Below are 27,496 nucleotides of genomic sequence, written 5' to 3' on the forward strand. Positions count from 1 at the left end.
CTGGCTCTGACCCTGCGAGTGGACAGGACATAGATGCCGTCCCTCCTCGAGGGAACGGGGCCTTATGGGGCGGGCAGACCCGGCCGTGCCCTGTGAAGACGGTAGTGCAGGGCCCTTGCCCACGAGGGCAGGTGTCGCAGTGGATGTGGGGTCCGCACGGGCCCTGGGCAGCAGTGAGCTGCAGGTCCTCCGTGTCCAGCCCCCGCTGCCTCCCCGCACCCCCCCCCACCTCCCCTCCCCCTGCGTCCTCTCCCGAGTCAGTCACCTTTCCCGAGGAGCACCTGACGGCCCGGCCACGGTTGGTATTCAGTCCTCCCCCCAAGGTCCTCCGGAGGGCGTCTGGGTGCCCCCGCCCTGCGGGAAGGAGCCAGCCAGGCTGGCCCCACCGTCGGGGGGCGGGGACAGAGTCCAGGCAGTTCTCCGTGTTCCACGCACCTCTCTGGGGAGGGCTGGGCCGGCTCAGACCCGACCTTTCCTGCCCGCACGATGCCACCCTCGCTCGGCGGGTGTTGCGAGTGAGGAGAGCTCGGCTCCCGGAGGGAGGGCGGGAGGAGAGACGCACTGTCTCGGGGCTCGGAGGCAGCTGCGGCCCCGGGCGGAGTCCTGGGCCCAGAGACCGTGTTCCCGCGGTGGTGGAGAGACGGACGGCTCTCTCGGGACGCCCTGCGCCGGCCCCGTGCCCTGCACCAGCCTGCACCCCTCTGGCTGGGGAGCCCGGGTGGATGTCCGGGTGATGCTGGAGAGGTCCCTAGGGAGCAGCCCACCCTCGGGCCCTGGCCTTTGCTGGCTGGCGGAGGGGGTGCCTGGGCGCCCGGTTCAGCCTGGCAAGTGACCACCCGGCGACTGGAGGACCTCTCTGTGCTGCCCTGGGTTCCGTGCCCGGCGGGGGCAGGGACATCCCAGGGCTCCCTGTGGCTTCAAGAGGGCGCCCGTCACCCCACCTCCCAGCTCTTGGCCGTACGGCCTGGCCCTCTGACCTGCCATTCCCAGGCCCCCTGGCCAGGGCCTCGCCCATCACTGGCCCTCAGCACAGGGTGCTCACCATTAACGGAATCTAACGAGCCTTTGGCTGGCTTCGGGGCACAAAGACAGGGAGGGGCTGGCCCTCGGGGAGCTCACAGTCCAGAAGGGGCTGCCTTCCAGGCCCCAGGCGCCTACGAGCCACGCCTGGGGGGAAGGTGGACGCTGAGACAGGCCAAGGTGGGGGTGAGGGCACCTAACCCAGGGGGGCTTCCTGGAGGAGGAGGCACATGCATTGAGCCCTGAGGATGCGCAGGATGGGGCCGGGCACAGCGGGGTGGGTGAGTTATTGAGGTTCCTGGAAAAGTAAGGAGGGGCTCAGGGACCCCACAGAGCCGGTGTGTGCCGGCGTCCGGCGGGGCATGAGGCGGTGCCCTGTTGTGGCTCACGCTGCGGAGGAGAGAGCCCGTGGATGGGGCTGGTGAAGGCGCCGCCGCGAGCGTTGTCCCTGCGGCTGCGTCAGTGCTGTGTCCCCCCACGGCTGAGCGCCCTCCTTCCTGTCCCCCACAGCTGTCCTACGTGGACGCCGAGGGCAGCCCCGTGGGCGTGGTCCAGATGACCTTCCTGCGCCTGCTGAGCGCCTCCGCCAACCAGAACGTCACCTACAACTGCTACCAGTCGGTGGCCTGGCAGGACGCCGCCACGGGCAGCTACGACAAGGCCATGCGCTTCCTGGGCTCCAACGACGAGGAGATGTCCTACGACAACAGCCCCTACATCCGCGCCCTGGTGGACGGCTGTGCGGTGAGCACCGTGTGGGCGCCTCCGGGGCGGGGCTCGTTCTCGCCTTGAGCACTTCATTCGGTCCACACCCATTCACTGGGCACGGACCCTGGGCCAGGCCCTGAGCTGGGTGCTGGGGGCCCGGGGAGCCCAGACGAGGAGCGCCTCCTGGCTACTGCTCTGAGCACGTGGCTGACCCTGGCCGCCCGACAGAGGGCCGGGAGGGAGGGCCAGGAGGGAGGGCCGAGATGGGACAGGAAGGGCCAGGAGGGAGGGCTGAGATGGGCTGGGAAGGGCCGGGAGGGAGGGCCAGGAGGGAGGGCCGAGAGGGCCGGGAGGGAGGACCTGGAGGGAGGGCCGAGACAGGACAGGAAGGGCCAGGAGGGAGGGCCAAGATGGGCTGGGAAGGGCCGGGAGGGAGGGCCAGGAGGGAGGGCCGAGAGGGCCAGGAGGGAGGGCTGAGACAGGACAGGAAGGGCCAGGAGGGAGGGCCGAGAGGGCCAGGAGGGAGGGCTGAGACAGGACAGGAAGGGCCAGGAGGGAGGACCTGGAGGGAGGGCCAAGATGGGACAGGAAGGGCCAGGAGGGAGGGTTGGGAGGGAGGATCAGGAGGGAGGACCTGGAGGGAGGGCTGAGATGGGACAGGAAGGGCCAGGAGGGAGGGCCAAGATGGGCTGGGAAGGGCCGGGAGGGAGGGCCAGGAGGGAGGGCCGAGAGGGCCAGGAGGGAGGGCTGAGACAGGACAGGAAGGGCCAGGAGGGAGGGCCGAGAGGGCCAGGAGGGAGGGCTGAGACAGGACAGGAAGGGCCAGGAGGGAGGACCTGGAGGGAGGGCCAAGATGGGACAGGAAGGGCCAGGAGGGAGGGTTGGGAGGGAGGATCAGGAGGGAGGACCTGGAGGGAGGGCTGAGATGGGACAGGAAGGGCCAGGAGGGAGGGCCGGGAGGGAGGGAGGGCCTAGATGGGACAGGAAGGGCCGGGAGGGAGGGCTGAGATGGGACAGGAAGGGCCAGGAGGGAGGGCTGGGAGGGAGGGCCAAGACGGGACAGGAAGGGCCAGGAGAAAGGATTGGGAGGGAGGGCCGAGACGGGCCGGGAAGGGCCAGGAGGGAGGGCCCAGGCGGGCCGGGAAGGGCCAGGAGGGAGGGCCCAGGCGGGCCGGGAAGGGCCAGGGAGCCCAGGCCACGAGCCCCTCCCCGTGTGACATCCAAGCAGAGGCCGGACCCTCTCCTTAGGCAGGTCCGTTCGGGAATGGGCCGAGCGGAGACTGGGTTTGCTCCCGAGGCCACGGCTGTGCTGGGACGGCCTGCAGACGCGGGTGATGACAGCGACCTCTGGCCGTGGGCTCCCGGCAGCTCCCCCGCGTTAGGGCGTCTCCCTGGACCCCGTGCCGCCGCTGGGGAGGGTCACCCAGGAGGCGACAGGCTCGCTCAGGCCACACGGCCGTCAGGGCTGGGTATTCATTTGCTTCTTGGCTCTGGGCCCGGGATGCTTGCCCTGCTCTGCACCCCACATGTGGCCCCCGAGAGCCAGGCGGGGCTCCTCACCGAGGGTCAGCCCCGCAGGTCTGCACGTGGGCCCCGCGCTGTGCCCTGGATCCCTGCTCTCCGCACCGCCTGTTCCGGGACCCTGCCCGCTGCCCCGCAGGCCAGATCCCATGGGCACAGGCCCACCCTGCACCCAGAAGGCCCTTCCTGCTCCTGACACGCACCCCCGGCTGCTCCCCGGAGGCCGGGGGACAGTAGGAAAATTCCCCGCATCTCCGCCTCCCACCGGGAAGCTAACCACAGCACCTGCTCCAGGGCGCCCCCGGGCACCCCCACTCGCCTAGAAAGAGCTGGAACCGCGTTGGGCTGGAGCTGAGCCTGGTGCACCCGCCCCCGGAACTGTTTCTAGACAGACAGCCGCTGGCAGGGGCCGCGCGGTGAAGGGAAATGAGGAAGCAGAACGGAGAGGCAGGGCCGGGCCGGGCCGAGCCGGGAGTCTGGCTCTGAGCTTCCCGGCTCCCCCGGCAGAAAGGGAAACCCGCGTGTGGCCCCGCCCATGCCATCTTGGTACCAGGGCAGAGTCAGCCTTTGAAACGGGGGGCACCTGTTGACTCCAAACAGAATAACTTGCCGATGGAGAAAGTTGGCTCTGCAGGCGGCTGTGGAGGGAATACGGCGGGCGGGGGGGGGGAGGGGGGCGGGCGGGCCGGCTGCCCAGCGCTGGCCTGGGAGGAGCTCAGACCCCATAAAGGCACGAGCGGGCGGCTCTGGGCCCCTCGGGAACCACTGCTGGCCGTGCTGGCTGCTGATGCCTCGGTTTAGCGGGGTACAGGGCAGCGTGCTCGCAGCGGCGGCCTAAACACCTGCCCCCTCTGAGCGCTCCGATCCCAGGAGTGGGGGGTCCCCATAAATCCAGAGAAAGCGCCGTCAGCTCAGCCAGCGCTTCTCCCCCCACCCCGTCCCCTCCCCGGGAGGAGGAGAGGCAGACGCTGGCCCCACGGGGAGGAGAGCTGTCGGGCACTGCCCTGTGGTCGGCCGGCCGGTGTGGGAATGCCCGGGCGCCGGTAGCTGAGGTCCCGCGGCTCGGTGGCAGCTCAGGCCGGGCCAGCTGTCCCTCACTCGGGGGGGCAGCGACTGGAGGTCAGGGCCACGTTAGCCTCCGTATACGTGTCCTGGATGCTCCGCGGTCGGTGTGGCGGGCTCTGGACCGGGCGTCTGCGCCTTCGCTCTCTCTACCTGGACCACGTGGCCCAGCGGCGGGAGGGAGACCCCTCCTCCCCCCGGGACAGTGGCCGCTCCGAGGGGCACCCTCCTCAGCGGTCAGGGGGCCCCTGGAGGCCCTCCCCGGGCTGAGCTGAGGGTGACATGAGAGGTCAGGTCCAGGAGCAGCAAACCCAGGGGCTGAGCTGAGGGGAGGTGCAGGTCGCTTCTCCTGAGCTGCCCACACCCCGTGCCTCCGTTTACCCAGTCCTCCCCGGGACCCCACAGGCCACGCCCCGCCTCTTCTCGCCCTTGTGAGTCCTCTTCTGAGTGCGGCCAGCCTGCTGGCGCCGTCTTGGGGTGCTGAGTGTTTTAACAAGGGGCCCCTGGTTTGGGGGGAACCCACAGTCCTGGCGAGACCTCCTTGGGGGGAAATGGGGCGACGGAGGTGCCCGCCTGGCAGGGACGAGGTGGGTCCGAATGACCGCAGGCCCCGTCCCAGCCCCGCTCCTGGCTCCCAGCTCCCGGCTGCGGAGGGGACTGAATGGGACGTGGCGGGACCGGGCGGGGGTGGTGGGTGAGGGGCCGCCCGAGAGGCCTGCTCGGCCTGACGCCCCTGTGCCTCCCCCACCTCCCCCCAGACCAGGAAAGGCTACCAGAAGACGGTTCTGGAGATCGACACGCCCAAGGTCGAGCAGGTGCCCATCGTGGACATCATGTTCAACGACTTCGGGGAGACGGCCCAGAAATTCGGATTTGAAGTGGGGCCGGCTTGCTTCCTGGGCTAGGCGCCGCGCCCCCCCGCGACCAACCTCGTGACCTCAGCACGCCGCCTGTGGGTGTCCTGGACAGCGAAGGCCCCTCGTCCCGTCCCCGACCTCCTCCGCGCCCCGGCACCCCGCCAGGCCGCACCCCAAACCAGAGAGAGCAGAGGGGAAGAGCCGTGTCCCCACCTCAGAGCCGAATCACATGACCTAGACGCCCCCCCCAGCCGCCGGGCCGCACCGCCGTCTCCAGCCGGCTCCGTCTACACCGCATCGCACTCCACAGGACGGGCCGGGCCGGGCCACGTGACCTCGCGACCTCGCCCGTGGAGCTTTTGCGGGGCTGGGGCGGGGCGGGGCGGGGGGGTGGGGTTTGGAGAGGACGTTTTTAAAAATTCCACTTGAAGAGGTGCGTCCCCCACAAACGTTCCCAGGGCCCGGTGTCAGCCACTCCCGTGCCGCCCACGATCCCAGGTGCTCTGCTGTGTGATGTGAAGTAAATGTGTGTGTTGTGTTGTCCTGACCGTTCAGTGTCCCCCACTTTCAGCCACGTAGGCACGCCCAGCTCAGTCCCACGGGAGAAGGGGACGGGGCGGGGGTGGAGGGGGTGCCGTGCCCGCGCCCGATGCAGTCCCTCCGGCGAGACCCGGGAGCCCCCCGCCGCCCGGCAGGAGCGGGGGCAGGAGTCGGCAATCTGCCCAGGACAGCGAGGGTTCCTGCCGCCGACACGCCGGTGCCGGCCTGCCCCCGCCCTGGTGTTCCGTGAGCTCTGGCTTTTCCACGGGGAGGAAGCAGGCATTTGGGGTGGCAGGCGGGCTCAGTGACCCCAATGCCCCTCCACCCCCCCGCCCCCGCAGCGGGCGCGTCCGGGGCAGGGGCCGCGTGTCCTGCGGACGGTCACTATGTGACACTCGGTGCTTTTACTCTCTCTGTGGTGCTATCTGTCTTGAGATCCTGAAGGTGACGCTGGCCTGGCTGGGCCTTCCTCCCGCTCCGTCCTCCACAATCCGGGTTTCTACCAGGGACGCCACAATCCATGCCCGTCCCCCTCCCCCCCCCCCCCCCGCTGGGCCCCGTGGTCACACCCTCCGAGACCTGCGCCCGCGTGCGGCTGTGCTCCTGTGATTTGAAAACGCGCGCCGTGTGGAAGGCTCCCGCCTCGCCTGCGGGGTCGCCGTAGCAGATGGTTCTCGGTCCCGAACGTCTGGTGCTAATTTCTGTGGTTGCTAATTTCTGGAAGCTGCTCGGTGGCCCCGGTGCTGCACGGGCGATGAACTTGGCGAGTCCCCGCAGGGCGGCCAGCGGGCCCGGCCCACGGGCGCGATTTGGATTTCCATCGGCAACCCACCCGCACGGCTCTGGGGCGCGTGCCCTTGGGGGGCGAGGGGCTGCCAGGCCTCCTGTACTGTGAAAGCGGCCCCCCCCCCCCCGGGGCTCCCCGCCTCTACCGGCCCGCCCATCCATCCACGAGAGGTTCCGGCTCGGGAAGCCACGGCACGGCCACCGGAAGCCGACCACCACCCACGAGGATTTCCCGTGGAAATCCGTCCGGCTCTCGCCAAAGAGAAGCCGCTTCCAGAGACGGGGGGCCCCGGCACGCGGCCATGACTGTCCCGTCTGTCCGCCCCCTCAGCGGGAAAGCCGTGGCCCAGGCTGCCGCGCGCACCCGGGGGGGCCCTCCAGGTCATGTGATTCCGGTTTGATTTCTCGTTCGCCCTCCTCCCCTCCTGTCATTTCCTCCCTCCATTGGCCAACCCTTCCAAGCTGTCATTTGTACCGAAGTCAGAACGTGCCCCGTCCCCCCCCCCAGGCCACGTAGCCACGGTATATTGCAATAAAAGTACTTCTATATTTGCAGAAGGTCTGTGGGCGTGATTTCATTGTTTTCCCTCCTCATCGGTATGATGGGACATACGTGGAGGGAGAGAAACGTCAGAAAACCTGTCGTAACGGTTCGAGGACGTCAGGCCCTTAGACTATGTCACGTGACACGGTGCATGCCTGCAGGGCCAGCGCTGTAGCGATGATGCCCAGGAAAAGGCGTTTCAACATCCTCTGCCTCTCTCTCCCCCCTCCCTCCCTCCCTCCCTCCCTCCCTCCCTCACTGCCACTTTCTCTAGAAATCAATGAGAAAATATCCTCCGGTGAGGATGAACAAAACAGAAAAAAAGCAATACACGCCGATTCCTGGCCCCGCCCTGCAGGCTGCTGAACTGGACACGGGAGGCCGTCACCTGTGCTCTGACGAGGCCTCCCGGTGGCTCAGGCACCTCGGGGCCCGGGGTCACTGGCCTGGGGCTCCTCAAGGCAGGGAGATAGGGACCCCGAGAGTGGGAAGCGGCTTTCAGAACAGCATGGGGGGCGGCGCACAGCGGACGACAGCCGGACGCTGGACGTCGGAGGAGGAGGGTGGCTCCCGTCGCAGGCACCACCTGTGGCCACATGGTCCTTTGCTGCCGGTGCCAGCGGGCGGGCGAGGAGCCTGGGGAGAGGCAGGCACCTGGGCTGCAGCTGGCCGCTCGGCCGCCCGGGCCGGTGACATGAGAGAGGCCCTGGGGAGCACTGGCCGGGCGAAAGGAAACAGCAGCTCCCAGAGGCTGCGGACGGTCAGGCCTGGAGGCGCCGTGCCAGTTAGAGAGAGCTGAGCAGGGCCCGGAGGGCAGGGCTCGGGGTGAGCGTCGACCGATGAACCAGGGGTCACTGTTTGGTTCCGGGTCAGGACACAGGCCCGGGTTGTGGGCTCCGTCCCAGTGTGGGGCCTGCAGGAGGCAGCTGATCAATAGTTCTCTCATCAGTGATGTCTCTCTCTCTCTCCCTCCCTTCCTCTCTGAAATCAATTAAAATATGTGTTTTTTTTAAAAAAGAGTGAGAAACACTCAGAGGGGCGAACGCCCAGGCAGGCTCGGAGGTGGCGGCTTGGAGCTGCATCCGGGAGCAGGCGGCTGGCCACACTGGGGAGGCGGGGGGGGGGGGGGGGGGAGCCCCTGCCTTTCGGAGAGAGTCCCCGGGGGGCGCTCATTCCAGGAGCCCTCACACCTGTGGGGGCGGGGCCCGGGGGGAGGGGCGGCCTCCTTGGAGGCAGGTGCTGAGGCTTCCACCTCGAAGGTGCAGAGGTGAGTGAGCCTGGGTGGCGGAGGGAGGCGGGGCCTCCGTGAAGCCCGCGGGCGAGGCCCTGCAGAGCCCCCCACTTCTCGGTGCGGCTCCCTCAACCTTGAGGCCCGGCTGCGGAAGGCACCTGCCCGTCTGGGCCTCAGGACCGGACCTGCAGGTGCGGGTGCAGGTGCGGCTGGGAGCCTGGGCCGGTGCATGCCCCCCAGGAGCCGATGCGTGCTCCCGCAGGCATGTCCTGGGACCCAGGCAGAGGCTCTCCAGGCCCAGGGGACTCCGCTCCCCGCAGTCCCGTCCCCAACATTTGTCAGCAAGAGCTCACCTGCCCCCGCAGCTGCCCAGGCCCGGCGGGCCTTCAGGAGACACGAGCGGAGATGGTGCCTGGGATAGAGGGGACGTGCCCAGCCCGGTCCCGGCTGCTAAGGGGGCTGCGTCTCATCTCGGCAGCCATGGCCCGAGCCCGGGAGCCTGGGACGAGGTGAGCGTGGTCCCCTCCGCGGGGCCGGGCCATGGCTGCTGTGCGATTCCACCTCCCGGAAGTCCCGGCTGCGAGAGGCGACACTCCTTCTCCGTCCAGGCTCAGCTTCCCGGCGGGAACAGACGGGGCATTGGGCAGGTCTGGGGGGTCTACCTCCCTCTCGGGCGTGTGTGGGGACGCGTGTCTGGCGGTGCGAAGATCGCTGCCCTTTGCCCTTTGGGACTTTGTTTTAAACACGGAGCCACTGGCCCGAGAGCCTCGGCGGCTGGGACGGGTAGAGACTCTAAGCGTGGGAGACACGCCGACGGAGAACACCTTTTAGCGTCGGTACTGCTTGTTGCTACAGAACAGGTTACCCTGTGGGTGTGCGTGGCCCCGAGAGCTTGTAATCCTAGAAAGTTCCCGGGTGTCCCGCTCGGCTCGGAACAGGCAGGACGGTGGCCGGCCAGCGCTGGGGGCTGTCTCCTGCCTCCTGGCTGTCACGCGGCTCCAGACACGCCACCCTCCCCGGCGCTCCCGGTGCAGGTTCCCACCGCAAACACACACTCCTTCCTAGAAACCGGGGACGCTCTTTAAACCGCAGTCTCTCACCGATCTGAGACGTGTTGTGGTTCTGACCTTTTACCGGCGTGCGTTGGTGGGAGCCAACTTGACCACCTCGTTTTAGGGTGGAGTTCGGCACCGACAGAGGAGCGCCAGGGGAAGAGGGCGCGAAGGCCCCGCTAGCGGGTGAGGGTGGCGTGCGGGGCAGACTCGCCTCTTCCGCCACCGCCCGGAGGAGAAGAGAAGGCGGAATCAGTTGGGGACACGGGGCGACCAGATAGCACGTCCCATCCAGGGACAAGCAGGAGGGAAGTCCGGGCACGGAAAGTACCCAGGATGCAAAGAGCGACCTTGGGAAGCGCCCTTGCCTTATCTCAGCCCGATGTCCCGATGCTCAGCAGCACGCTTTCCCGTCCCGGGTCCCGGGCGTCCCGGGGCTGAGGGTCAGGGCCGCCCCAGGGAAGCGGGAGGAAGGGCGGGAGGCTCGTGACCGCCAGCCCCAGGGCGCCGGCGCCGGCAGGTCTCCGGGCTCCAGCCACCGGGTTGGCGGGGAATGTAGCTGACCCTCAGGGTCGGGGCCGTCACCAGCCCTAGGAGGGGCGGGCCTGGAGCCCCTGCTGGGCGGGCCAGGAGCCCCCACATGGGACTGTGCAGAGTCCAGGGGTGGGCAAACTTTTTGACTCGAGGGCCACCATGGGTTCTTAAACTGGACCGGAGGGCCGGAACAAAAGCATGGGTGGAGTGTTTGTGTGAACTAATATAAATTCAAAGTAAAGGAGCGGAGGGGAGAGCAAGAGAACCGGATAGAACAGCCGGATCCGGCCCGCGGGCCGTAGTTTGCCCAAGGCTGGTGCAGACTCTGACCTGTGAAGTCAGTTTCAACCTGATGGACCTTTGACAGTTCGCTCTGTTCCCAGCTCCGTGCTCCGAGACGCTCACCTGGTGCGTGACCGTGTGTCTGCGTCCGTTCCGATGTGATTTGTTCCGTCTATTACAGCCTTAACGCCCAAGGGCCGGTGGCCCCTTCCCCACGCTTTCAATGTCTGACTCGCGACCTGACTGCGTGTGACGGGCGCGTCTCACTAACCTGCCTCCAGGGCTTGAAGAATTCTCGCTCCGGGCCCCGGCCGGCTGCTCCGACCCTGAGACCCGTTAACTGCATCCGCGGAACGAGCGGATGGACGTGTGCGTCTGGCGTTTCCGCGGTCTGCCTTAGCGGAGCCTGCTGAGCACACGCTGATGTTTGGAAATGGCGTGGCGTACACATACGAGGAACTCCGGGGCCTCGTCCCTGTTCCCGAACCCTGATTGGCACATCCATCACTCCCTTGTTCCACGACCCAAGTGCACCTTTTCCATTGGATGAGCAGGCTGTCCGTCACTCTAACGGGCCGCACGCTCTGAGCTATTGCCAACTCTCCAAGTGCCGGATTGGACACCGAACCCAGGTTGGCTGCCTGCCTGCTGCTTGCCGCCGGTCCTCCAGGGGCTGGTGCCGCTGTGAGGAAAGACGGTTTATTCAGGAGCCAGCAGCCCAAGGAGACTGGAGACCCTCGTTGCAAAGATCCTCCCATTTTTTTAAAAAAAATTTTTTTCATGAATCCTCACCATTGGATATTTTATTCATTGCTTTTCAGAGAGAGTGGGAAGGAGGAAGGAAGGGAGAGGGAGAGAAAGGGAGAGAAACATCGATGTGAGAGAGACACTTCCGCTGGACGCCTCCCGCACACGCCCCAACCAGCGGGCGGGGAGTGAATCTGCAACCCGGGTACGTGCCCTCGACCGGGAGTCGAACCCGAGACCCTTCGGTGCTCGGGCCAGGGTTCTAACTAACCACTGAGCCACAGTGTCCAGGGCACAAAGACCATCTTAACAAATGGACTCGGGCAGAGGTTCTGTAAGGAGGAGGAGGAAGGGGGGCACAGAACAAAGGAACGGAAGGAGGGGGTTGACAGTTCTCCTTGAGAAGATTGTTTGCAAACCCCATCTGTTCAGATCGCTGGTCAAACGTCTCGGAGCCGGGATGTCCGGAGGCCAGAGGCTGCTTCCTATGAATTAGTTCCTAGAATTCTTAAGAAAACAGGCTGTTTATGGGCAGTCACGTGCTACTCAACAGATCATCCTTTTACAGAAAACATGTTAACGCCCCGGTCGGCAAACGCATCCGTCCGCAGAGCCTGGGTTCCCTCTGGGGGGTCCCTCTGAGCAGAGCTGGGTGATGAGAGGGGGGTCCTGAGCTTTCTCTAAGGACACAAGCAGGCAGCCCTAGTCAGCCTGCGGACGGAAGGGTCCCAGGTTCAATTCTGGTCAAGGGCACGTGCCCGGGTTGCGGGCTGGATCCCCAGTGGGGGTGAGATTCTCTCTCATCATTGGTGTTTCTAGCTCTCTCTCCTTTTCCTTTCCTCTCCCAAATCAGTAAAAATATGTCTGTAATAAAAGTGAAAAAATAAAATAAAATAAAGACACACGCAGCCCTCCCCACACAGCCCTCCCCACACAGCCCTCCCCACACAGCCCTCCCCACACAGCCCTCCCCACGCAGCCCTCCCCAGGCAGGCCTCCCCACACAGCCCTCCCCACACAGCCCTCCCCAGGCAGGCCTCCCCACACAGCCCTCCCCACACAGCCCTCCCCAGGCAGGCCTCCCCACACAGCCCTCCCCACACAGCCCTCCCCAGGCAGGCCTCCCCACACAGCCCTCCCCACACAGCCCTCCCCAGGCAGGCCTCCCCACACAGCCCTCCCCACACAGCCCTCCCCACACAGCCCTCCCCACACAGCCCTCCCCAGGCAGGCCTCCCCACACAGCCCTCCCCACACAGCCCTCCCCACGCAGCCCTCCCCACACAGCCCTCCCCACGCAGGCCCTCCCCACGCAGCCCTCCCCACGCAGCCCTCCCCACACAGCCCTCCCCACGCAGCCCTCCCCACACAGCCCTCCCCACGCAGGCCCTCCCCACGCAGCCCTCCCCACGCAGCCCTCCCCACGCAGCCCTCCCCACACAGCCCTCCCCACGCAGCCCTCCCCACGCAGGGTGTCTGGTGCCATTGAGGGGAAGAGGCCACTGCAGAGGGGGGCAGGGCGCTGAGGGGCAGGGGTGAGGGGAGGCGTCCTCTGGAGCTGGGAGGAAGTGGCCCTCCCGGCGGCCTTGGGAACTGGAGCCGAGGCGGGGCTCCCACAGCGATAAAAGGTGCGAGGCCTTGGCAGGGAACCGGGGTGCCGCCGAGCCCAGCAGCCGCCGCCATGGGGCCCGTGGTCCTGGCCCTCGTCCTCCTGGGCGCCGCCGCCGCCACGACCGACAGCTGTCCAGGTGAGCCAGGCGCCCCACAGCTGTCCAGATGAGCCAGGCGCCGGCGGGCAGGCCTGCCGGAGGGCCGGAAGCCGAGAGCCCAGGCACAGACCGCTGCCTGCGTGCCAGCCCCCCGGGTCCTTCTAGAACATTCTTCTTCAGACGGAGGCTTAACCACCGTCTGCAGGGCACCTGCCTCGGGGTCCTCCCACGAGGGGCCGGCGCGGTCCCACCGCACAGGTGGTGTGAGGAGGGGGGCGTGGAGGGAGCCCCTCCCCCCAGCCCGGGTCAGTGCAAGGTCGCTCCCAGCGCGGGGGACCTGCACGGGGACCTTGAGCCTCGGGGGCAGGCGGGCCGCACTGGGTCCAGAGGTGGCAGGCAAGAGGGCAGAGGTCCCACAGTCCCCACGGCCCCGCCTCCTTCCCTGGCCCACGAGCTCTCCAAGGGGCTGCACCCCCTCCGGAGTCTCTGGCTGTGGGCGGGGCTGGGACCGGGGACCAGGTGCACCTCCCAGGGCCCCTGGCGGCCTGCGGTGCCCGGGAGAGCATGTCAGCGTGTGCCTGGCCTGTGCAGGGAGAGAGAGAGCATGTCAGCGTGTGCCTGGCCTGTGCAGGGGGAGGGAGGGGGAGCATGTCAGCGTGTGCCTGGCCTGTGCAGGGGGAGGGAGGGGGAGCATGTCAGCGTGTGCCTGGCCTGTGCGGGGGGAGGGAGGGAGCATGTCAGCGTGTGCCTGGCCTGTGCGGGGGGAGGGAGGGAGCATGTCAGCGTGTGCCTGGCCTGTGCGGGGGGAGGGAGGGAGCATGTCAGCGTGTGCCTGGCCTGTGCAGGGGGAGGGAGGGAGCATGTCAGCGTGTGCCTGGCCTGTGCGGGGGGAGGGAGAGCATGTCAGCGTGTGCCTGGCCTGTGCGGGGGGAGGGGGAGCATGTCAGCGTGTGCCTGGCCTGTGCGGGGGGAGGGGGAGCATGTCAGCGTGTGCCTGGCCTGTGCGGGGGGAGGGGGAGCATGTCAGCGTGTGCCTGGCCTGTGCGGGGGGAGGGGGAGCATGTCAGCGTGTGCCTGGCCTGTGCGGGGGGAGGGGGAGCATGTCAGTGTGTGCCTGGCCTGTGCGGGGGGAGGGAGGGAGCATGTCACCATGTGACGGGGAGAAAGGCCGGGTGAGTCGGGAAGGAGGACACACGTGCCACTGGGAATGACACGGCTGCGTTCATGTCCTTCCCACGTGGCGTCTTATTTTCTTTCTTTTAAAACAAAAGGATTTTTTTTAATTTATTCATTAGAGAGAAAGAGGGGGAGGGAGGGGAGGAGACGTGGATTTGTGTTCCCGTCACTCACACACTCAGGGGCTGGTTCTCGGACGCGCCCCAACTGGTGACCGCGCCACAGTCTCAGCCACCTGATGGCGCTCTAACCCGCGAGCTCCACCAGGGCCTCTTCTGATTGTCCCCACCCCAGGCCCCTCTTTTCAATGAGCAAAAGTTCAGCAGATGCAGAAGGGAGGTCCCCATGGGTTCTGACCGGGGGGGACCTGCAGAGGGCAGGCCGGCAGACATGTGGTCCTGACGGGCCCGGGAGGCGGCGGGTTCCCGTTCCCACGCCCTCCCTAGAGGCCCTTTATTTGGGGACGGAACCCTAAGGGGCAGGTGCATCTCTGGCTCCAGTTCTGCGGGGGCTGCTGTGTGTCCTCGGGTCACAGGGACCCCCCACCCTCCGCACCCTCCAGCCCCGGAGTTCCCAGGCCACATGTCCGGGGAATGGGGGTGACGACGTGGCACTGCCCCAAGCCCCCCTCTCTCACAGGTGCTTCCTGCTGGCATTCCCTGGACGTGCCCGCATTGGGGAGCTCTCTCTAAGATCGCACACATTTGCATCAGCCACTCTGACCCCCCAAAGCCTCCTTCTGCTCTCATCTGCAGCCGGGGCACAGAGCCCAGAGGGGCGGAGTGACTCCCCGAGGACCCCCAGCCTGAGGAGCGGGGTTCCCCGGGGCAGGTGGACCCCGAGGCCGGCCCATCGCCTGGGGGAGGACCACCACAGGCTCAGCGGAGGCGGGACCAACTCCCGTCCAGGCTGGCCCCCCAGCTGAGGCAGGCGGCCGGGCACAGCCATCTGCCAGGCCGGGGTCCCCACGGTGGCAGGTCCCTGGGGCAGCGGCGCCGGCTCCGCGGGGCCCTCGGCCAGGTCCACCCTGACGGGTGCCGGGCTTCTCTGCAGAAGTGAAGGTGCTGGGGCTGGAGGCCGACAAGCTCACCATCCTGCGGGGCTGCCCGGGGCTGCCCGGGGCCGCGGGGCCCAAGGGAGAGGCAGGCGCGGACGGCAGGAGCGGTGAGTGCCCGGGTGAGGGCCTGGGCTCGTCCCTGCCCAGGGAGACCCGGCGGGCAGGGCCCCCAGCAGGTCTCAGAGGGGCCTGGGGCTTGGTCACCGGGGTGTGGGCCCCCGTGGGAGGGAGCCGGTCGCGGGTCACCCACGGAGCCGCCGGGGCCTGTGTGGGCGGCCGGCACGGCTCCTGGTGATGACGCACATGCTACGGGGGACCCGGCCGGACCATCCTCCCTGCCCTCCCTGGTCCCAGCTGAGCCGGTGGCCCGTCTCCAGGGGCGACCACAGCGGGCCCGGCAGTCACAGCCCATGCAAATCCCCAGGTTCCCCGGACGAGGGCAGAGCTGGGCTCGGGCCCGGTCCCCTGGGAAGGCCCCTGGTCGCAGGTCGTGGCCTCTGACTGGACAGCGGGGCCCTAGGAGGGCTGGGGTCCGGGTCCCCTCCCTCTGGCTTCCGAGGGGCTAACGTGGGGGCGCTACGGGCCCGGGTCCGGGAGTTTTGCTCACTGACGTGTTTGAATTTGCAGGAGAACAAGGCCCATCCGGAGTCCCTGGGAAGGCGGGACCCCCCGGGCCCAAAGGTAACTCACCAAGGAGCATGGAGAGCCCTGGGCAGGGATAGAGAGAGAGGAGGGACACGTCCTGGGTGCCACCTGGGACAATTCCTAACCATAACCTACCGGTAACCATAACCCTATGTTATCCCAAACCCTAACCTAACTCTATCCTTATCTCTAAACCTAACTCTACCCTGACACTAACCCTAACCCTACCCTTACCCCTAACCCTAACCCTATCCTTATCCCTAACCCTAACCCTATCCTTACCCCTAACCCTAACCCTATTCTTATCCCTAACCCTAAGCCTAGCCCTAACCCTAACCTTAACCCTAACCCTAACCCTAATCCTACCCTTCTCCCTAACCCTAAAGCTAACCCTAACCCTAACAATAACCTTATATATAACCCTTTCCTTATCCCAAACCCTAAACCTAACCCTAACCCTGTCCTTGTCCATAACCCTAACCCTAACCCTATCCTTGTCCATAACCCTAACCCTATCCTTATCCCTAACCCTAACCCTAACCTTATCCCTAACCTTATCCATATCTCTTATACTAACCCTAACCTTATCCCTAACCATAACCCTATCCCTAACCCTATCCTTATCCCTATCCCTAACCCTAACCCTAACTCTGCCCCAAACAGGGTGCTCCCTCACCCAGGGCCTGGGTCTGTGTCCAGAGCACACAGAGTGCCCAGGGCGGATCCCAACCCCAGCCCAGCACTGACCCCAGCCCAGCACCGACCCCAGCCCAGCACTGACCCCAGCCCAGCACCGACCCCAGCCCAGCACTGACCCCAGCCCAGCACCGACCCCAGCCCAGCACTGACCCCAGCCCAGCACCGACCCCAGCCCAGCACTGACCCCAGCCCAGCACCGACCCCAGCCCAGCACTGACCCGGCACAGAAATGAGATCCCAGCTCCCTCTGCCCCGTCACCTATCCCTGCCCTGGGCTCTCTCGGCCCCGGGACGGGTGGGGACAGGCGAGTCCTCTGGCTGACGGGGTCTGGCATGAGCCGTGTCCTCGCCCTCGAGCCTGTGCTGACCCACCCTCCTCTCTGCAGGAGACCCAGGGGAGAAGGGTGCACGTGGAGAGAAAGGTGAGGCTGTCCCGCCCTCCCCAGGGGTGACTTCCCAGACCCTGAACACAAGGGAGTTCCCAGGGTGTGGAGCAGGAGGCCCTTCCCACTACGGGGTGGGTGTGGAGGGCGGGATGGGGACCACACTCCTCTCCGAGCCTGTGCAGCCCATCTCTCCCATCCCGGCCTCGGACCCCTGAGCAGGGCCGGCCCTGTCCTCCCGGGACTCTCTGCCTGGGGCTCGAGGAAGTGGGCAATGTTTAAAAATGCAAAGTCGGCCAGAGGCTATGAGCCCAAGCTGTGGTCACAGACGATGAGCAAATATAGAATACTAGAGGCCCGGTGCACAAAATTCATGCATTGTGGGGGGGGGAGGGTCCCCTCAGCCCAGGCTGCACCCTCTCCGATCTGGGACCCCTCAGGGGATGTCCGACTGCCGGTTTAGGCCTGATCCCTGGGATCGGGCCTAAACCAGCACTCGGACATCCCTCTCACAATCCGGGACCACTGGCTCCTAACTGCTCACCTGCCTGCCTGCCTGCTCACCCTGAACCACCTGTGTCTCCCAACCTGATCACCCCTAACTGCCCCCTTCTGTCGGCCTGGTCACCTCCAACTGCCCCCCTGCCGGCCTGGTCGCCCCCAACTGCCCCCCCCCACTGGCCTGGTTGCCCCCAACTGCCCCCCTGCCAACCTGGTCCCCCCCAACTGGCCCCCTGCTGGCCTGGTTGCTGCACGCAGCCTGTCTTTGGTCATCCATCCAGTTATATCGGTCGTGATGGCCCCTGGCTTTTTATATATTAGGATGTGCCCTGAACTACACGTCACACACACTGTAAATGGGCGTGTGGCCATCATACATTTCCATGTTCCACGTGCTGGTACAGAACCGATGGAACAGGAAACCTTTGTTCCGTATTTCCTGGCACAATGTTCAGGAAATCAATGAAAGGTACCCAGGACATGCAAACCCTGGTAACTCCCCTCTTGACCCGAGACAGTCACCCTCCCACCCCAGGCTCACCCCCACTGTGGTCCAATGGGTAGATGCCCCTTCGCTGCCCTCTCCACCGAGCAGCCCGCTTTCCCCGTGACCCCCGAGGCTGCCCTGGGGGCCCAGGAGGCAGCTGAGGCTCAAGACTCTGCCTCCCGGGAGCACAGCCAGGGGCCTCCGCAGGGAGCAGGCAGGGGCCTTGCTGGGGGACCATCTTCCTATGGAAGGATCTAGAAAGGGCCTCTATCTCCTCCTGGTGCTAAGGGACAAGGGCTTGGCCGTCCTGCCTCTCACATGTGTTTGCCTCTCCCCACAGGAGAGCCATGGGGACCTGAGCAATGTGACACAGGTGGGCCACGAACCCCAGATCCGGTCCCCAGTTTGGCCCGAGGTCGCAGGCGTGCCCGGCCCACCCTGCAGGGAGCACTGGCCTGGGGTCCCCCAACACAGCCCATCAGCCTGCAGGCCCAGAGGCCCCGCCCTCCCTGCCTCACCGCTGGCCAATCACATGGGACAGCAGTCAGCCCCGCCCTCCCTGCCTCACCGCTGGCCAATCACATGGGACAGCAGTCAGCCCCGCCCTCCCTGCCTCACCGCTGGCCAATCACATGGGACAGCAGTCAGCCCCGCCCTCACTGCCTCACCACTGGCCAATCACATGGGACAGCAGTCAGCCCCGCCTCCTCTCCTGCCTCACCGCTGGCCAATCACATGGGACAGCAGTCAGCCCCGCCCTCCCTGCCTCACCGCTGGCCAATCACATGGGACAGCAGTCAGCCCCGCCTCCTCTCCTGCCTTAGGGACCCGAATGACAGTCCTAGTCTCATGCCCCCAAAATATTAGAACCCCAAAGGCCTGGTGCCTGGGGACCAAGGTGGGGCGCCCTGGGTGGGGGGGGACAGCACACGGGGCCTGTCTGTCACAGCTGGGTGGCCCTGGTGGGGTCTCTGTCCAGCCCTGGGCGTCCTCCTGCCCACGCAGACCCCACTGTCCCTGCCCTCCCTCGGGTCCTGGGGGCCTCTATGTGCCGGTTCCCTTCCCAGGACCTCGGAGCTGCACGGAGATGCTCACCAGGGGGCACACGCTGAGCGGCTGGCACACCATCTTCCTGCCCGACTGCCGGCCGCTGACCGTGCTGTGCGACATGGACACCGACGGCGGGGGCTGGACCGTGAGTGACGGCGTCGGGACGGCTGTGCGGTCCTCGGGCGGCGGCCGCCGGGCCCGGGGCCTCACACACCAGGCTCCCCGCGGGGAGGACCCGCGCTCCGGGCCCTTGTCACCCTGTCCCGGCCCCGGTGTCTGGGGCTGCCCCCTCTCCCAGGGGACGGAGAGGACCCGACGGGGGTGGGTGAGCCCAGGCCCTGGGGCCCGGCCCCGAGGGAGCCCCGCCCCTCCAGGTGTGGGCTCCGGCCTGTGGCCTCCCCTCTCGGAGCTGCCACGTCCTCCCTGGTCCCACGTGGGCGCCCGTCCGCCCGCCCGGGGTCTGTGCTGCGGGCTGGGCCGAGCTGGGCGGCAGCGGCCCGTCCCCCCTCGCCCACAGGTGTTCCAGCGCAGGGTGGACGGCTCCGTGGACTTCTACCGGGACTGGACCGCCTACCAGAGCGGCTTCGGCAGCCAGCTGGGCGAGTTCTGGCTGGGCAACGACCACATCCACGCCCTGACCGCCCAGGGTAGGGCCCGGGCCGGGGCCTCGGGGTGGGGGGCCCGAAGCCTAGACCTGGGCCACCGGACAGGAGGCCGCTCCTCCGCCACCACCCGTGTCGCCTCTGAGAGCAGGAAGGTCCCAGCGGGAGGAGCGGGGCGTGAAGTCTCCTGGGCGCGGACGTCAGGGCCAGAGGAAGTGGGTTGTTGGGGGGCAGACCTCCTCCGCTCACGGGCCATCTTAGACGCCAACGGGGGACACGGAGGCCCTCGTCGGGGTCCGGCCCAGTGCCCAGCCCGGCCCTCGCCGCCCACCGTGTCCCGTCCCTGAACACACACGGCAGACCCGCTTCCCCTGAGGCTGCGGCGACTCCACTCCCCGCCCCCCGGGAACGCCGAGGGGCCCCCTTCTCTCTGGGGCCGGAGGGAGCGCTGGGGGTTTGGCTAGGGACCGTGGGAAGCACGTGCCCGCCACCCCTCAGCGACCGGGACTTCCTGCGGGACCTCGAGGGCACGTCCTGGGATGCCAAGTGCACGTGTCCCCTGAGCTGCACCCACGTTCTGGAAGCTCAGGGTCCCTGCTGCCGGCACTGAGGCCCCCCCCTCCGCAGGCACCAATGAGCTCCGTGTGGACCTGGTGGACTTCCAGGGCACCCGCCACTCTGCCAAGTACCAGTCGTTCAGGCTGGGGAGCGAGGCCGAGAAGTACAAGCTGGTCCTGGGCGCCTTTGCCGGGGGCAGCGCCGGTGAGTGTTGGCCACGCGGTGGGCAGTGGGCAGTGGTGGTGGGCAGTGGTGGTGGGCAGTGGGGCTTGGCACTGGGGGTGGGCAGTGGTGGTGGGCAGTGGGGGTGGGCAGTGGTGGTGGGCAGTGGGGGTGGGCAGTGGAGGTGGGCAGTGGGGGTGGGCAGTGGTGGTGGGCAGTGGGGCTGGGCACTGGGGTGGGCAGTGGGGGTGGGCAGTGGGGGTGGGCAGTGGGGCTGGGCACTGGGGGTGGGCAGTGGTGGTGGGCAGTGGGGGTGGGCAGTGGAGGTGGGCACTGGGGGTGGGCAGTGGGGCTGGGCACTGGGGCTGGGCACTGGGGGTGGGCAGTGGGGTGGGCACTGGGGCTGGGCACTGGGGGTGGGCAGTGGGGTGGGCACTGGGGCTGGGCACTGGGGGTGGGCAGTGGGGTGGGCACTGGGGCTGGGCACTGGGGGTGGGCAGTGGGGGTGGGCACTGGGGGTGGGCAGTGGGCCGTGGGGTTGGGCACTGGGGGTGGGCAGTGGGGGTGGGCACTGGGGGTGGGCAGTGGGCAGTGGGGGTGGGCACTGGGGGTTGACAGTGGGGCGGGCAGTCGGGGTGGGCAGTGGGGGCAGGCTGTTGGGGTGGGCACTGGGGGTGGGCAATGGGGCGGGCAGCCGGGGTGGGCAGTGGGGGCGGGCAGTCGGGGCGGGCAGTGAGGGTGGACAGTGGGGGTGGACAGTGGGTAGTGGGGGGTGGGCAGTGGGTAGTGGGGGTGGGCAGCGGGGGGTGGACAGGGGTCGTGGGCAGCGGGGGGCGGGCCGTGGGGTTGGGCAGTGGAGAGCGTCTGTGTGGGGCCTGGGCGGTGCCTTGGCCTCCCCGCGCTCCCTCATCCGTACGTTGGGATAACACGCCTCCACCTGAGGGTGCCCATGACGCGGGCGGACACACGGGCTACATCGCGCAGGAACTGAGGGCTGCTTCCTACCCGCCGCGTGGCAGCCAGTGGGGAGGGTGCTCGGCTCGCACGCTCAGGCCCCTCCCTCCCTCCCGTGGGGCTCCCTCCCTCCCGTGGGGCCTCCCTCCCTCCCTCCCTCCCGTGGGGCCTCCCTCCCTCCCTCCCTCCCTCCCGTGGGGCCTCCCTCCCTCCCGTGGGGCTCCCTCCCTCCCGTGGGGCCTCCCTCCCTCCCTCCCTCCCGTGGGGCCTCCCTCCTTCCCGTGGGGCCTCCCTCCCTCCCGTGGGGCCTCCCTCCCTCCCATGGGCCTGAGGGAACTGGACGTCTCAGGCAGTGGCCTCCCCTCTAGTGGCACAGGGCCCGTTAGCTGGCGGGCACAGAGCAGCGGAGGGGACGCCGAGGCCGGGGTATCCGTGTACGAGCGTTCGCTGGCGCACGACGCGCAGCTGGTCGGCTCGGGCCGGGCCTGGTGGCGCCTCCTGGCCCCGAGTGTAAGAGGCCCCGCCTCCCCCGGCAGGTGACTCCCTGACGCCCCACAACAACTCCCTGTTCTCCACCAAAGACCAAGACAACGACGCCAGCTCCTCCCACTGTGCCCAGCAGTACCAGGGCGGCTGGTGGTACTACGTCTGCCACGTGTCCAACCTGAACGGGCGCTACCTCGGGGGCCCCCACGAGAGCTTTGCAAACGGCATCAATTGGCATTCGGGGAAGGGGTACAACTACAGCTACAAGGTGGCCGAGATGAAGGTGCGGCCCGCCTAGGGCGGCCGGCGGCCTGGAGCGGCTCTGACCCGGTCCCGCACCCCCTGAGCACAGACACAGAGGCTCTCATGCAAAGGCAGAGCTCGCCCCGGCCCCCATCCCCTGGCCCCAGCCCCCGGCCCCCGGCCCCCGGCCCGTCAGGGACCCTCAGCTTCGAGACCCTGACCCCCTTCTAGCCCTTCCTCCCCCGCCGGCCAGGGTGAGGGTGACCCTGACCTTGCACAGCGCTCGCATCCTCAATAAAGCTTCGCCTGGCTCGGCAGGCACACGATGCCAGTCAGATTTGTGCCGTGCCGGTCACCACCGGTCCTGTGCCATGTCTGGGTACCTGTCCGTGCCCCCCAGGCCCTGGCACTGTAGGAAGTTTCCGGTGGCGTAAGACAAGGTGGTTCAAAGCAGGGCCCGGGACGCCTGCATGCCAGTGACGCTCAAGGGCACACGGCCCGCCGCCTCCCGGCCCGTGGCCGCCAGCCGCCTGCTCTCCTGCGGGTGTGCACCCTCGGGCCACGCGGAGGAGCACAGACACACCCCGTCGGACGGCCCGCAGGCCCGGACCCTCACCAGCCAGCCTTGGAGACCGTGTGCTGACCCCCGGCTCAGAGGGAGGGGGCGAATCAGTGAGGAAACCCATGCGAGTCCTGGCTGGGTTAGCCCGGTGGTTAGAGCACCGGCCCTTGACTGAAGGGTCGAGGGTTTGACTCCAGGTCAAGGGCACGGACCTCAGGTTCCATCCCAGCCCTGGTCGGGGCGCGTGCAGGAGGCAACCCATCGGTGTGTCTCTCACATCAGTGTTTCTCTCTGTTCTGCTCCTCCCTCCCTCTCCCTCTCCCTCTCTCTCTCTCTCTCTCTCTCTCTCTCTCTCTCTCTCTCCCCCTCCTCTCTCTAAAGATTAATGGGGAAATATCCTCGGTGAGGACGAAACAAAAGAAAAAGAAACCCATAGAGAAGCGTTGTGGGGAGAAGACGGGGAACAGGAGGGGCTGGTGCTGGGGTCACGGCCTTGCCGACCGGCATCAGCCCATGACCTCGGCGAGAACCCGTGTGCGGTGTGCCGTGGCCCTGCGTGTGACGGTGCTGGTTAACATCACCTCCCACACCGGCCTTCCCGAAGAGGAGGGGTCTGGGAGGGGGTGGACCCGTGTCCTCGTCCCGGGCCGGAAGCCCCTCCGGGCGCGGAGCCAGCCCTGCCCCCATCGATGTCTCAGCCGCACGTGAGCCCTTCAATTCCCTTGTCCTTGTCACGTGGCGGATGAGCCTTATGCCTGGGGGGCGGCCAATGGCTGGATTCCTGGAGCTTCGCCGCCCACCCCCACATGGGGCAGAAGTCCCAGCCAGCGAGCCACGAGAGCCGGGGCCATCTGGAACCCTCCATCTGCGCCGAAGGAGCCGGCGCGGCCCTCCCCCGGCCCTGGGCCCCTCCCCCACAGGAGGGTGCTCTCGGCTTTAATTGGGGTGCAAGCAGAAGTCACCGAGTCTTAGACAGAAAGGAGGTGCCGCAGCGCAGCAGCGTCCGGTCCCCACGGCGCAGGGGCCAGTGCCCGGGGCCCCGACTGTCCCCGCGGGCACGAGCCACTCACTGCAGCGCCCTGGACCCTGTGCCGGCGGCTGGACCCCCGGCCGCGATGTGGGAGCCACTCCCTCTCTCAGGTCTGGCCCTGCTTCTGGGCAGAGCTGAACCGTGGACCGGACGTCCAGAGGGGCTCGCCCAGGTCCTCCTCGCGGCCTCTGGGTGCTGGGGGCGCCCTCTATCTCACCCCCAACACCAGGGGGAGCAGCCGGCAGCCGCTGGTGCTGCCGCTCTGGTGTGGGGGGCGTTTGTGCTCAGAAAAGACCCTGGTGGGTGGCCCTTCGCTTTTCCACATCACGTTTGGCTTCCGGAAGCGACACTTTGCAAACGTAGCTTTCCCTGCGCTTTTACGCTCGGCTCAGAGATCCTGGTTTTATTTCCCTACGGCCTGCACACCCGTATTTTTCTTTAACGCATTTTAAATACGTGTCCATTGGTTTGAGAGAGAGAGGAAGGGAGGGGGAGAGAGAGAGAGAAACAACATCCATGATGAGAGAGCATCACGGATCGGCTGCCTCCTGCACACCCCCGACTGGGGATGGAGCCCGCAACCCGGGCCTGTGCCCTGACCGGGAATCAAACCCTGACCTCAGGGCGATGCTCACCCACTGAGCCCCGCGGCCGGCCGGGCAGGCCTGCCCGCTTCATGGTCAGCGTGTAAGGGCCCTTGAACCCATTAAATCCCTTCGACGCTGTGAAGGGCAGCGACAGTGGGCGATGTCCGAGTTCCTCAGAGGCGTCTCACCGTCTGAAGCACAGACCTCAGCGCGCATTAAGGAGCTGTTTCTCCTAGAGACGCAGGGAGCCCGGCGCCCCCGCTGCCCGACGCCGGTGGGACCAGCCCACGGGGGAGGCGCGCATGTCCGACGGGTTTAGGAGACTTCACCTGTAACGGGCGAGCCCTTTAGGCCTCAGAAGACGGAGCCAGCACAGCCGTCTACCAGGGCTCCTCAAGCTTTTTAAACAGGGGGCCAGTTCACTGTCCCTCAGACCGTTGGAGGGCCGGACTGTATTTTAAAAAAAAACTATGAACAAATTCCTATGCGCACTGCGGGCCCGGGACGCGTCGGCTGCTAAGCAGGACAGGCAGCGGCCCCCTGCTTTCCGGATACATGTCCTCGGCGGGCCGCATGTGGCCCGCGGGCCGTAGTTTGAGGACCCCTGGGTCACTCTAGAGTCTAGACCAGGGGTGGGCAAACTTTTTGACTCGAGGGCCACAATGGGTTCTTAAACTGGACCGGAGGGCTGGAACAAAAGCATGGATGGAGTGTTTGTGTGAACGAATATACATTCAAAGTAAAGGAGCGGAGGGGAGAGCAAGAGAACGGGATAGAACAGCCGGATCCGGCCCGCGGGCCGTAGTTTGCCCACGGCTGCCTAGACCCTCAGGACAGAAGTCCCCGCGGCGACCTCCCTCGTGGTAACCGCCACGGGCCTGCCTCAGTCTTCCTGGGTCTCCCTCCACGATGCTTACCTCCCGAGGGAGAAAGGACCGTCCCATCAACAGAGGCCTCCGACCTGAGCCACGGCCAGGCCCTGGGGAGGGGTCAGCGGGGGCTGCGGGGCCCCTCCTCACAGCGAGTGAGTCCAGGACCCCGGATGCCGCGAGGGGCGGGGGGGGGGGGGGGACGGGCCAGGTCCTGGGAGTGGGCGTCTTTTCGAAAGCAGTTCCTCTCCAACTATTTTCCAAGTCGGAGGCACCGAGTGACACGCGTGGCTACGGTGGAAGCCGCCACCCACGGGGTGGGGGGGGGGTGGGGGGAGATGGGGGGGATGGGGGGAGATGGGGGGGATGGGGGGAGATGGGGGGAGATGGGGGGGATGGGGGGAGATGGGGGGAGATGGGGGGGATGGGGGGAGATGGGGGGGATGGGGGGAGATGGGGGGAGATGGGGGGGGATGGGGGGAGATGGGGGGGATGGGGGGAGATGGGGGGGTCCCCGCACGGCTGTGGCCAGGCCCTAACCTTAGCCTTTCCCCGAGGATGATGCGATGGAGAAGCCCTTTGCACACAGATGGGCCCTGCGCCACCGTCCCTGGGCAACGGCTTCAAACTCTCCCCGCTTTGGCGGAGCGGAGCGGTCGCACTTTTCTTACGGATGTGAAACTACTTTAAAAAACAGGCTGTGGCCGAAACCGGTTTGGCTCAGTGGATAGAGCGTCGGCCTGCGGACTGAAGGTCCCAGGTTGGATTCCGGTCAAGGGCATGTACCTGGGTTGCGGGCACATCCCCAGTAGGAGGTGTGCAGGAGGCAGCTGATCGATGTTTCTCTCTCATCGATGTTTCTAACTCTCTATCCCTCTCCCTTCCTCTCTGTAAAAAATCAATAAAATATATTTTAAAAAGACAAAACAAAAAAAAACAGGCTGTGGTGAGCAGAGGAACGTTCTGCAGATTTCCTGCCCGAACCCCCAAACCGGGGACCGCGCCACCCTGCGTGGCCGGAGGGACGGCGCCTGCGGTGGGAGGGAGGGTCCTGAGTCGGGGGAGGACCCTGGCTCCTCCGGGGCCGTCTCATCCGCGAGTCCTTCCACGCGGGGCCTTTTCCTGGCTGTGCTCAGAGGGAGACGTGGCCCCGGGAGCCGGCCAGAGGTGGGTGTCGCCGGCTTGGAAGTTGGAGGGAGGGGCCGCGGCCACAGACTGCCGGAGGCCCGTGTGGCTCAGTGGTTGGAGCGTCAGCCCTCTGTCTGAAGGGTCACGGGTTCGATTCTGGTCAAGGGCACATACCTGGGTAGTAGGCTCGATCCCCGGCCCCGGCTGGGGTGTGGGGGGAGGCAACCGATCCGTGTGTCTCTCCCACCTGGAGGTTCTGTCTCTGTCTCCCCTCCCTCTCCCCCTCCACTCTCTCTAACCTGCACTGGGAAACACCCTCAGGTGCGGGTTAGCAACGGGAACAAGGACACATTCTCCCTGGAGCCTCCGGAAGGAGCGGGCGGCGTCCAGTCCGGGGAGGCCCACCCGGCTTCTAAGTGCTTAGCGCACGTCAGCGGCTTGAGGCCTCGCGTTTGTGGTAACGCGTCACGGCCGCGGAAAACCGTACGGGCGTGTTGCTGCGTGGCCGACCCTCTGCGCCTTCCCTTTCCTCTCGCAGGTCCTTGGATAAACAGAGGCCGGGACTGTAACGCGATCGGGTGGTCAGTCTCTCGGTGTTTGTTAGCCATGCCCGGCGGCGTGGCTCCGTGGGCGAGTGCCGACCTATGAACCAGAAGGTCACGGTTCAATTCCTGGTCAGAGGCCCGTGTGGCTCAGTAGTTGGAGGGTCAGCCCTCTGACTGAAGGGTCACAGGTTCGATTCTGGTCAAGGGCACATACCTGGGTTGTAGGCTCGATCCCCGGCCCTGGTGACCGAGGTCACCTGTAGGCTGGGTCACCTGTAGGTTGGGTCACCTGTAGGCTGGGTCACCTGTAGGCTAGGTCACCTGTAGGCTGGGACACCTTAGGCTGGGTCACCTGTAGGCTGAGTCACCTTAGGCTGGGTCACCTGTAGGCTGGGTCACCTGTAGGCTGGGTCACCTGTAAGCTGGGTCACCTGTAGGCTGGGTCACCTGTAGGTTAGGTCACCTGTAGGCTGGGTCACCTGTAGGCTGGGTCACCTGTAGGCTGGGTCACCTGTAAGCTGGGTCACCTGTAGGCTGGGTCACCTGTAGGTTGGGACACCTTAGGCTGGGTCACCTGTAGGCTGGGTCACCTGTAGGTTAGGTCACCTGTAGGCTGGGTCACCTGTAGGCTGGGTCACCTGTAGGCTGGGTCACCTGTAAGCTGGGTCACCTGTAGGCTGGGTCACCTGTAGGTTGGGACACCTTAGGCTGGGTCACCTGTAGGCTGAGTCACCTTAGGCTGGGTCACCTGTAGGCTGGGTCACCTGTAGGCTGGGTCACCTGTAGGCTGGGTCACCTGTAGGTTAGGTCACCTGTAGGCTGGGTCACCTGTAGGCTGGGTCACCTGTAGGCTGGGTCACCTGTAGGCTGGGTCACCTGTAGGTTAGGTCACCTGTAGGTTGGGTCACCTGTAGGTTGGGACACCTTAGGCTGGGTCACCTGTAGGCTGGGTCACCTGTAGGCTGGGTCACCTGTAGGTTAAGTCACCTGTAGGTTAGGTCACCTGGAGGCTGGGTCTCCTGTAGGCTGCGTCACCTTAGGCGGGGTCATCTGTAGGCTCAGTCACCTTAGGCTGGGTCACCTGGAGGCTGGGTCACCTGGAGGTTAGGTCACCTGGAGGTTAGGTCACCTGTAGGCTGGGTCACCTGGAGGCTGGGTGGCCGTGACGCAGCCCGGTGT

At 66.6% G+C, this 27,496-nt stretch overlaps 2 protein-coding genes across 3 annotated transcripts in view; both read left to right on the forward strand.

Moving 5' to 3' along the window:
• COL5A1 (collagen type V alpha 1 chain) overlaps positions 1-7,044 on the forward strand; it is a 115,835-nt gene extending 108,791 nt beyond the window's left edge. Inside the window, 2 exon segments of the mRNA XM_080668549.1 lie at positions 1,531-1,764; positions 5,070-7,044. Coding sequence (XP_080524675.1) covers positions 1,531-1,764; positions 5,070-5,216 — 381 coding nt within the window. The 3' untranslated portion in view covers positions 5,217-7,044.
• Positions 7,045-12,396: 5,352 nt separating this feature from the next.
• On the forward strand, positions 12,397-22,569 carry FCN2 (ficolin 2). 2 transcript variants are annotated; one of them, XM_080668439.1, is made up of 9 exons: positions 12,397-12,632; positions 14,823-14,933; positions 15,454-15,507; positions 16,557-16,592; positions 17,882-17,914; positions 18,609-18,736; positions 19,109-19,238; positions 19,821-19,955; positions 21,404-22,569. In XM_080668439.1, exons 1-9 carry the CDS (start codon positions 12,566-12,568, stop codon positions 21,649-21,651), a joined length of 942 nt encoding a protein of 313 aa, XP_080524565.1. In that variant the 5' UTR covers positions 12,397-12,565; the 3' UTR covers positions 21,652-22,569. The 2 variants fall into 2 exon arrangements, with proteins under 2 accessions (XP_080524565.1, XP_080524564.1); XM_080668438.1 differs by having other exon boundaries at positions 12,486-12,632; positions 14,823-14,945.
• Positions 22,570-27,496: the final 4,927 nt, after the last annotated feature.

The sequence above is a fragment of the Plecotus auritus genome (assembly GCF_963455305.1).
Source record: "Plecotus auritus genome assembly, chromosome: 5".
Classification (NCBI taxonomy): Eukaryota; Metazoa; Chordata; class Mammalia; order Chiroptera; family Vespertilionidae; genus Plecotus; species Plecotus auritus.

Excerpts from the sequence above, each read along its gene's own strand:
- FCN2 (XM_080668438.1), top strand. The coding sequence starts at position 12,566 with ATGGGGCCCGTGGTCCTGGCCCTCGTCCTCCTGGGCGCCGCCGCCGCC. Across the intron at positions 16,593-17,881 it reads GGGTGCACGTGGAGAGAAAG|GAGAGCCATGGGGACCTGAG; the intron begins GTGAGGCTGTCC and ends CTCTCCCCACAG. Across the intron at positions 17,915-18,608 it reads ACCTGAGCAATGTGACACAG|GACCTCGGAGCTGCACGGAG; the intron begins GTGGGCCACGAA and ends TTCCCTTCCCAG.